Source organism: Vigna angularis, chromosome 8 (genome assembly GCF_016808095.1).
Source record: "Vigna angularis cultivar LongXiaoDou No.4 chromosome 8, ASM1680809v1, whole genome shotgun sequence".
NCBI classification, from domain to species: domain Eukaryota; kingdom Viridiplantae; phylum Streptophyta; class Magnoliopsida; order Fabales; family Fabaceae; genus Vigna; species Vigna angularis.
The window spans coordinates 8,757,296-8,767,935 of record NC_068977.1 but is presented as its reverse complement, the minus strand read 5'-3'; the positions used below and the strand labels follow the sequence as shown (position 1 = coordinate 8,767,935).

At 31.1% G+C, this 10,640-nt stretch overlaps 1 protein-coding gene across 1 annotated transcript; it reads left to right on the top strand.

Annotated features, from left to right (window-relative positions):
* The first annotated feature begins 2,221 nt into the window (after nucleotides 1-2,221).
* On the top strand, nucleotides 2,222-3,983 carry LOC108345477 (flavonol synthase/flavanone 3-hydroxylase). The gene is made up of 2 exons (XM_017584064.1): nucleotides 2,222-3,004; nucleotides 3,771-3,983. The coding sequence occupies exons 1-2, from the start codon at nucleotides 2,222-2,224 to the stop codon at nucleotides 3,981-3,983; spliced, it is 996 nt and encodes a 331-aa protein (XP_017439553.1).
* Nucleotides 3,984-10,640: the final 6,657 nt, after the last annotated feature.

Here is a 10,640-nt window from a genome sequence, read left to right as displayed (position 1 = left end):
ATTATGTTTTTCTGTATCTAGAATTTCTGTTTGAACGTTTGCATGTATGAATAATTTTATGTTTGATTGAATTGTATTCAAATTCTGAGTTTGGCCGAGACTTGTGAATTGGTTTGGAGTTTTCTGCAGTAGAGCGTTCAATCTTTTTTGGTTGAGAAAGAGAGTATGTGAAAATGTGAGTTGGGGGTCAATGTGAAATAGGTTCAGTGGGATAGGTTTAAAATAACTTATGAATCAAGTTTGGAGGTTTGGAAGTTAAGAAAAATATCCTATTTTGATCTAGGGAGTTCGGTCATTAGGCTTAGCTTATCTTTTGTAAACCGATCGGTTTATACAGGGTGTATTATAACCGTTCGGTATGTGATGATTTGTATAAACCTAGTGGTAGAACCGTTCGGTTTATTTCCTATGTTTTGTATTAGACTTATGGTACTCTATAAAGTTTTTAGTTTTATAGTTATTTTTGGATAACTGTAATGTTAAATACTTTACTAACTCTTGGAGAAATGATCTATCATATTGTTATATGTGATTAATCTATGATATAGTATTATGCTACATTTTGGGATGTTACACAATTTAGATAAACTAATATGATTGTTACTATATTATATTTGGTTTGAATGTACCGAGAGATCAAATTATACAAGTTTTGACTTTTATGAATTATCATAGCATTACTAATTTTAAATAAAAATAATAATTTTTTTATTCAATATTTAAGTTATAAATATTATTACAAATATTTATGCCAATTTTTTGTCAAAAATAAAAATTGATAAAAAAAATATATAAATCATTTATATTTTAGTATATTTTTTAAAAATATTCAATACGTTGATTTTTATTTATATAAATAAAATATCAAACAATATTAAATTAATATAAAACTTTATATGCGTAATAATAATAGAAAAAACTAATGTTAGTTTAATACACAGTTTTCTTATTGCGATGAGTGGCCAACATTTAGTAGATGTGGTTATTTTAAGATGAGATTGCTTAAAAGAAATTACTTAAATATTTTTAACAATACATCATCACATTTAATTTTAGAATGGTCTTTTAGACAAGAAATACATAAAAAAGAGGGTGATTATATAGCATATATCAGTTGATAAACTTGTAAACAGTGTTAATACAAATATAACATAAATATTTGGAGTTAGAGATAAATAGAGAAAGCGTTAAATTATTGTAACAAATGTAATAATTTATTAGATAATAAATGTGTATAAATAATGGATAATAGTATTAACATAACTCATCATCTTTTAATCATGTTAAAGTTGATCTAACACAAAGAATTATATTTAATGTTTTTAGAAAAATATAAGAACCACATTAAGTCAAAAGTTAATAAAGAAAGGGAATTGAATTATTGAAGCAAATATAAAAATAAAATAATTATTAAGCCTAAAATAAATAAATAAAATGCATACCTTATAATTTAATTTATAATATCGTAATGATTTATTCTACGGATTTGGATTCATTCAATCCAATGACCTTAGTATTTCATTAGTACTTTATCATGAACTTAGTTTTTAATAGTATTTAAAGTAATCTCTTCCTAAATTTATTCAATGATTTATAAATATAATTTGAATTCAAGGTGCCTTATAGTTATAAATTTGATAACTTCAAAATTTATTTGTTATATTAAAACATAAGACTAAAACGTAAATAATAAACAACTGTCTAATTTAATTAAATATTGACAGTTTCTTGTAAAATTCTCCAAACATAACTATCTAATTTATTAATAGAAGTAATTGACTGTTAAAAGAAACTGATTTCTCAAATATACTCAAACCTAAGTTAACTTTTATCATTTAACTTCCAAAGTAGAAACCATATTTACTTCTATAAAGATCATTACATACACAGTACACATATAGAAGGAAAAAAATCAAATTATAGTGAAAAGTGAATACAATGGTGTTAGATTTGGTTGAATGCTTAATAAGACTATACCATATTAGAATGATTCTTAGGTTATATTGATTGTGAGGTAAAACAAAATGGTCGATTAATGGTGCACACATTTATACATACTCATCATTGTCTAGAAAGATGACATTTTGATACTCAATAAATTTTATAAAAGTTAATCTTTTTTAAAAGATCATATTATTTTAAAAAATGGGTTGTTAAGTAATCGGGGAAGAGTAAAAGAAAATCACTTCTTTATCGTGTGTGCATGTTAAGAAAGTTGTCAATGGAAGTGAAAAGAATACAAAGTTTGGCTCTGAAGCAGCTGAAGGAGGTTCCACCAGAGTTCATTCGTTTACCGAATGAAAGGCCAGAGAACAGCAAAGCAATAGAAGGTGTGAGTGTGCCACTAATCTCACTATCTCAGTCACATAATCTTTTAGTGAAAGAAATAGCCGAAGCTGCATGTGAATGGGGATTCTTTCAAATAACTGACCACAACATATCAGAAACATTGATCAAAAGTTTGAAAGAGGTTGGCGAGGAGTTCTTCGGGCTCCCTCAAGAAGAGAAAGAGGCTTATGCAAATGATCCTTCCAATGGTAAGTTTGAAGGCTATGGCACAAAAATGAGCAAAAACCTTGAAGAAAAGCTGGAGTGGGTTGATTATTTTTTTCATCTGATGTATCCTCCTTCTAAGGTGAACTATCTGATGTGGCCTAAACAACCTTGTTCCTATAGGGAAGTGACAGAAAATTACAGGAAGGAGATGTTAAGGATAACAGAGAAGCTTTTGGAGGTTCTATCAGAAGGGTTAGGGTTGGAGAAGAAGGGTTTGAAGAGTGAGTTGGGAGGTGAATCGATAGAATTAGAAATGAAGATAAATATGTATCCTGCATGTCCACAACCACATTTGGCTTTGGGTGTTGAGCCTCACACTGACATGAGTGCCCTTACGTTACTTCTTCCTAACGAAGTTCCAGGTCTGCAAGTTTGGAAGGATGATAATTGGGTTGCAGTCAATTACTTGCATGATGCACTCTTGGTTCTTGTTGGTGATCAACTAGAGGTAAACTATTTATTTATTGATTTTTTTTATCAAATATGATTTTAGTTTTTAAATTTTGATGTAAAATTAGATTTCTTTCTTTTTTGAAATTTTAATATATTTTAGTTTCTAAATTTTTAAAATAAATATATAGTTTTTTTAGAATACCAGTACTTGACACGCCAAAATGTCAAATCCATTCGTTTGACATAATACTATGTCAGTAATTTATAGAATGGTACAATGTGATTGATTGAACAAAATTATTAATAAAACCCATAACGTGTCAATTGAATTCAAAATAAAAAACCTTAAAAGTATTATTATTTTTTTTATTCATGTAGACATATCATATGAAAAAATTTCCCTATTTTTTTTTCTTGTAACTTTTCTATTTTAATTGAAATAATTACTATGGGTTTAAAATATGTTGACTTATATGAAATTTTAAAACCGGTGTATTTTGAAAATTAATAGAAAACCAATAAAATGATAATAAAGAATTTAGACACATACTTGTGAAGTCTTGGGCGAGTGAAAGATAGAGGTGATAAAATCAATGGAACTACTTTGGTGATAGAGAAAAAGTAGTAATTTAAAAAAAAAATATTTTTGTTACTAAAGTTCACATATTTTAAAAATATTTTTTTAAAATGTTTTTAGTGTTAACCTTTAATAATGTATTAGTTTAGAGTGACATTAATATGGTTCATTTTAAGTTAATAGGATTGTTATATGTACTCACATTAAATAAAAGGTTTTATTTATTTTTATAATATTGTGACAGGTGTTAAGTAACGGAAAATACAAGAGTGTGGAACATAGAAGCTTGGTGAATAAGGAACGAACGCGGATGTCATGGGCTGTGTTTGTTGTGCCTCCACATGAGACAGTGATAGGACCCATTCCTTCTCTCACAAATTATCAGAATCCACCCAAGTTTTCAACTAAAACCTTCGCTCAGTATCGCTATCGTAAGTTCAATAAGCTTCCCCAGTAACACTTCTAAACCATCTCTCAACAACCACTCAATCACACAATCTCAATTCACAAAAGTTTATCCAAGAATTCTCACACAATTTCACAAAACTCTATGTAAGAAAACTTTAAAAAATGAATAAGAAATAAAGTAAAGAAATTTAAAGATTTGAGAAGAAATTTAGTGGCTTTTCACTGGTACGATTCAAACCAAAGAAATAAAAAATAATCAACTAAGTACAATATTGGAGATTATACTAATTACAAAAATAACCGTTTCGGGTACGAGGTCGAGTCATTTCAAACTCTTACACAATTTCTCCGATGAAACCGTCTGGTATTTCATCTGAACCTTCGTCTTCACTTTACCGTCCGGAGATGTACATACCAAAGGTTCTTCGATGCTAAAGTAGGTGAATTGTCTGTGCGGTAGCTCAATGCAATTCACAGTAAATGCGATCATCTAATTCTTATATTTGACCTGTATTTATAGTTTTCGACATGCACTTGAGATTAGTGAAATCTTAATCACAACTCAATCTCAGCCCAATACCGCTAATCACTAATTACCTTAATTTGTGTAGTAAGTCGGAAGTCTTAAATATAGTCGTCCATTATATGCTTTATCTTAATCCAATTGCTTTAGCGTGCACCTGTTTGCGTGGGATGTTCGGTCCGTCTTGACACCAAAGTGTGTCTGTGTGATCGTACGATTATGATGTTGTGCACGTCCTTGACTTGAGCCGGGTGTGTCTGCCTTGTAGGGTAATGTCATGGCCGGTCGGCCCTCCCAATACAATAACAAATCAAATTTCTTTAAACCAAGAGATGACTTGTAATTTTAATTGGGTTTTCTTTATTGTGATACAATAGAAAAATTTAACTTCAATAGGTTATGACCAACCTAAGAGAACATGACATATTTGAATTCTTAACCATTTTTTTTCTAAAATGTGAGTTGGGTTTTATCATAATGGGATATACTTGTCTTCATTTATCTCAAGACATTTTCCTTGACTCTAGCTACACTTTGAGTAAGTCATATAAAAATCATGATACTATATTCAACTCAAAACTCGAAAACATAGTTGTCACAATCAGGATCACAACGGGGATGACAGACCTTTTAAAAAAGAAACGATTTTGTTTTGAAAATAGAGTTTGAGAGTCACTACCATAGTTTATTTTGGAAAATTTAAAAAAAAATCATAAAATAAGACATGGTCTGTAAAAATGAGTTTAAGTTCGGGAGTCAGTTACACGTAGAAAAGGGATTAACACCCACTATGCTTGGCCAAAGATAGTACTTTTAATTAAATGTACAAATTTGATGTGGTTTTCAAAATGGTTATTTTCCCTAAAAGTAACAATATAAGATAACATAAAGGAAACAATTTTTTATTTTATTTTTAGGAAACCCAATAAGGATTGACCTTGCTTCTATGTATTTTCATGTGAGAAATCAGGGGTACGTAGTTCTTTTTTAAACTTCTTCATTAAATATAATTTTTTTAGAAAATGATTTGGATTATAGGAAAGTGAACCTAACAAGGATTAACCTTGCTCCTACATATCTCCACTCATGACAAAGAACCAATGATCACATAGTTCTGGCTTGGATTGATTATATGAGAATGTTGACGATTTTTAGCTATTTTGGAGATATTTTATTTTTTTTTTGATATTTTTTATATGATTGAGGAAAAAAAGAAAGTATTAAGTACTAGGCTAATGCGGACGATCACACGAGTACTTATGCAATTATTTAATTTATTAAAAGGATTAAGGGTATTAAGTACTAGTTGATGTGAACGATCACATGAGTACTCATACCATAAATTATTAAAAGGATTAAGGGTAATAAACACTAGGCTGATGCAGACGATCACACGAGTATTCATACCATAAATTATTAAAACGATTGAGGGAATTAAGTACTATGCTGATGTGGACGATTGCACGAGTACTCATACCATTATTTAATTATTAAAAGGATTAAGGGTAATAAGTAAAGATTTTAGCTTATGGTATCGTCTAAGCTGATATATGTGCTTTTTGGAATATTTCCTTTTAGGGCTTGAGGGTTTAGTATGTTTCTTTCTTTCTTAATCTTTTTTAGGCTTATAGAGGGTTTGGTCAGATACATTGTCTCGACACCTTTTTGCATCTTGAGAGTTTAACTAAATACCCTTGGGTACAGATAGCTTATGTGTTTATCGTAACTCTCTTTTGACGCTTTGACTTGTGAGTCATTTAACATTGTGTCTGGAAGCTTTTATCCTACTTGTTTTCCTAAGGCTTTTCTATGTTGATGGATGATTTGGGAATCTTGTTTCTAGCGTTTGTGTTTCTATCTATCCAATTCTTTGGGCTTAGGTATTTTTAGCTTCTCACCTCGTTTAATGTTATTTGATTAAACTTCAAAACATGAGAGCGTTTGGACGTGTAGACGATTTTGTCTTAACATGGGTGTGTGCGTGTATGTATGAGAGAGGGGGGGTGTTTGTGTGTGTATCTGTGGAATTGAATAAATTGATAAAAGTTGTGTGAGGACATTGAGGTTTAATCAATTAGCCCATAATGGTAACCTTTTATTAAGTTTTTAAGCCAATTACAAATCTTTTAAAATAGTGATTAGTACCAAAAGTGGAAAACTTTGAGTAAACTATAAGCATGTGTTCGTTTGCGTGGATGCTCCTATTCACGCTGATATGCGAAGATAGATTTGTGAAGATTAGGACGTTCATTTGTGTTGATTTAAGAGCGAGTGAGAGCGTGGATTTGAGGAATGGATGAAGTTTTTGTATCTTCGCAAAATGCTCGGATTTGCGCAATTCACGATGAAATGAGGAAATTATCCTGCTATATTAAGATATTTACTTGATAAATTTTGAAGTATTTACTTCTCATGCACAGACCTCGAGTGCAGCTGGAATCAATTCCAGGAAAGTTTATTCAATTCCAAGCCATGTGACATAATACAAAGCAACTGTATTCGATTCCGCAGGCATTGTATTCGATTCCAACAAAGAACAAAGCACTTGTATTCAATTATAGAGAGTATTTGACTACATCCTCTTCAGTTTCAGAGTTACGTATTCGATTCTAAGAAGACCGTATTCGGTTCCAGTAACGGGTTAACCCATTCCACAAGTTTGGATTGAGTTACATGGGCTTTGAAAGCTTGATGATGACCTTGTGCAGCGGTGAGAGACGTTGTTAATGGCAATGAGAGTTCATTCAGCAGGTTGTTTGTGGTGGATTTATGGTGGATCTGATGCAACTTTGAACAAGGAGAACACTTTGTCAAGGTGGTGGACGTTTATCTTAATGTGAAGGAGTTTATGGAGATGATGCGCGTTGTAATGGAAGCACCGCTAGAAGCCTGCACATTCGTTGTAATGGAAGCACTACTAAAAGAAGTGTTTTCTCTTTGAAAAATGAAAGAAACACGTTCCTCTGCACATTCTATTTCCTTGAAAAATGAAAGAAATAGGTTCTCTTTCTCTTAAACATAAACTATGCAAAAGCTCTCCTCATTTTTCTCTCTCTTCCCATCAAAGTGGGTCCCACACATCAATAATAATAATAATAATAATAATAATAATACAATTTATCTTCATATCAAAAATTAATTTTTATTTTTCTTTTTTTCTTATAATAATTTCTACAATTATATATAATATTAACAATTATCAAATACTTGGTAGTAAATTATATTACAAAAAATATTAAATTTAAAAATAATTTCATTTTACTAAATTATAATTTATTTACATTTTTAAAATTAATTTTAATGATTAATGTTAATCTTTTACTCTTTATAAACTATTTTACAATTAAATATAACATTAACAATTATCATTTTATATTACATTAATAACTAGGGGCATTTTGATAATCTTCAATTTTTACCAATTAAACAAATTTTTTTATCTGTCACATCAATCAAATCCTACATTAATTCTCATAAACTTTACTTCGAAATTCACTCTCATTTACCTCTAAATCCACTCAAATAAACAACAATTAATTCACCCTCAAATTCATTCACTCACTCTCCCCCAATTCCTCTCCCCCAAGTGAACAAAACATAAATTTCCTACATTTGATGATTTCTAGTGTGGCGTCAAGCGACAAACAGGGAACATCAGACATTGGCTCGTAAACAAACTAGGTTAGGGAGTTCCAAGCATCAAAGCGTTTGGCGTCACATTGTACCGTTGGGCACCAATTCATAATGAGCTTCAAAGGTGTGTAACATTAGGCATTGTCTACATTATGAGTGGTTCTATTTCAGTGAGCTTCAATGGTCTTCAACATTGCACGCTAGGATAACATTGTTGGGTGCTCACTTTTTCAATGAGCTTCAATGGTCTTCAACATTGAATGCTAGGATAACATTGTTGGGTGCTCACTTGCAAGTGAGCCCTTAGAACGGACAATGTTGGAATGTTTGTATGTAATGCCCTTTATGGACTATGCTTGATATAGTAATATTAAATCCATATAGATGGCAGATAATTGTGTGAAAATATATTGGAGTTAGTTATTCATAATGAGGATATACTATCATGCGGTTTGTATTGGATGTATTGATGATAGGGACTGAATTGAGATTATCCCGACTCTATTAACCTTTGGAATCAAATAGATGAAAAATGTTAAAGGTGAGAGTCGAGGGAAGTTCTTGTTCCAACGAAAGTTGAGCTCGACAAGTATAGAATTCATCCTGTCATACTTTATGGATTAGGAAAAACCCAAACATATAATAAACTATAATTCTTATAAGCTAGAATGATTGAGTAATGATAAATGTCAAATTTTGAGTTAGTCAAAACATCAATCCTCTAGAGATTATATCAATAGTATATATTAAATGATTCCTAAAAATTTGATAACATGCATATGAATGATAGATTGTTTGACATTATTTGTATATAACCAAATTTATGAATTTATAAGATTGTTATCCCTTTATTTAAAACTTTTAAGTTTTAAATTTCAATAGCTTACTTATGTATTTTAGCATATGATATTATTATTTGTCTGTCAAGATTTTAATAATCCATGTAAACAGATGATAATGTAAGTGTGATAGAGAAGTAGTAGAGCTGGTTTGAGAGAGAAACTAAGATATGTAGTTAAATTTTATAGGCTTAATACCAATTTTGGTTCCAATTTTTGTCAGCTTTATTCGAAATTGTAATTTTTTTACGTTCAATGTAGTCCTAAAGATCGTAATTTGTGTTCAATTTAGTCCTTTTTGCAAACGTCGTTTAAATAGTTAACGACCAAATGTCCAACTTTGCAATCAGTTAATGACATGTCATTTAACTGCTGAGTTGACAACACCTCACCACCATCAAACCCTACCCGACCCGTCGTGAAGCCCAAATACACCATCACTCTTCCTTCATTACGGAGCACCGCCGCAACACTACCTCACCACCATCAACACGCACTTGCAGAGAGGAACCCAGAAACGCGACCCAATGACAATAACGATAAGCCACTTCTTCTTCGCATCACAAACAGCGCCTACCTTGCCACCAATGCCTCAAGTCACCGCCGCAATCAACACCGCAAGACCTTAGTGTCGCCACCACCATGCGAACCCTAAAATTGCAGAGTCGCAATCTCCTTCACGAAACCAGTTCAAAACCTGCACACAGAATTGCGACCACGGGAGAAACATCAACATCGTGCCTCCAATCATCGCCATCAAAACATTTTCATCTTCTCTGTTCAATCGCAACCATGTCATGACACCATGTGCAACCACAAGGATCACCGTCATCAACCTCTCCACCATCTCGCCAATCATAGCACCACCAAGCTTCTTCACATACCTGCAAATCCATCCCTAATTTGCATCGCAAGGAAGAAGAGAGAAGAGGCGCATGAGATCCCTTTCCCTAATCTAAAACCCTAATTTTGGGTGGGTAAGGGGATGACACGTGGGAAGGCCTCATTGGCCACATCCACCTCACTACGCCTTAAACTGTCCACTCCAGTAGTTAAATGACATGTCATTCACAGATTGCAAAACTGGACATTTGACAATTAACTATTTAAACGGCGTTTGCAAAAAGGACTAAATTGGACACAAATTACGATATTTAGGACTACATTGAACGTAAAAAAGAAATTAGAATCATTTCGAATAAAACTAACAAAAATTGGGATCAAAATGGGTATTAAGTCAATTTTATATAGTCAAAACTTAAACTTATATTTTAATGTATTGGTTTTGATATCAAGTGCTCTCTTTTTAAAATACTTATGATATTTTAATTCACAGTAAAATGATAATACATTACCTTGTAGATTTTATTTATATTCATGTTATAGAACTACGTAAATTATCTTTTATTACAATTTGGATAAAATACCATAATTGGATTGTTATATATAAAATTAAAATATAATTATACATAAAATAACAAACTTATCACATACTATCTTTGTGATTTATAATAAATTTATTTTATGAGCGGAAACAGACTTTATATCCCAATAAATAAAAGTAATTTATCTATACCTTTTTATCAATATGTTCAATTAAATTAATATAAAAAATTTATTCTTATTTACTTTAATTTAGTTCTAAAATAAATTTTTAGATATATAGTGTTTCAACTAAAAGTACTCATAAGCTCATAGAAATGGAAAATGA

Coding starts and splice junctions, on each gene's coding strand:
- LOC108345477 (XM_017584064.1), top strand. CDS start 2,222: ATGGAAGTGAAAAGAATACAAAGTTTGGCTCTGAAGCAGCTGAAGGAG. Junction 3,005..3,770: donor TTGTTGGTGATCAACTAGAG/GTAAACTATTTA, acceptor ATATTGTGACAG/GTGTTAAGTAACGGAAAATA.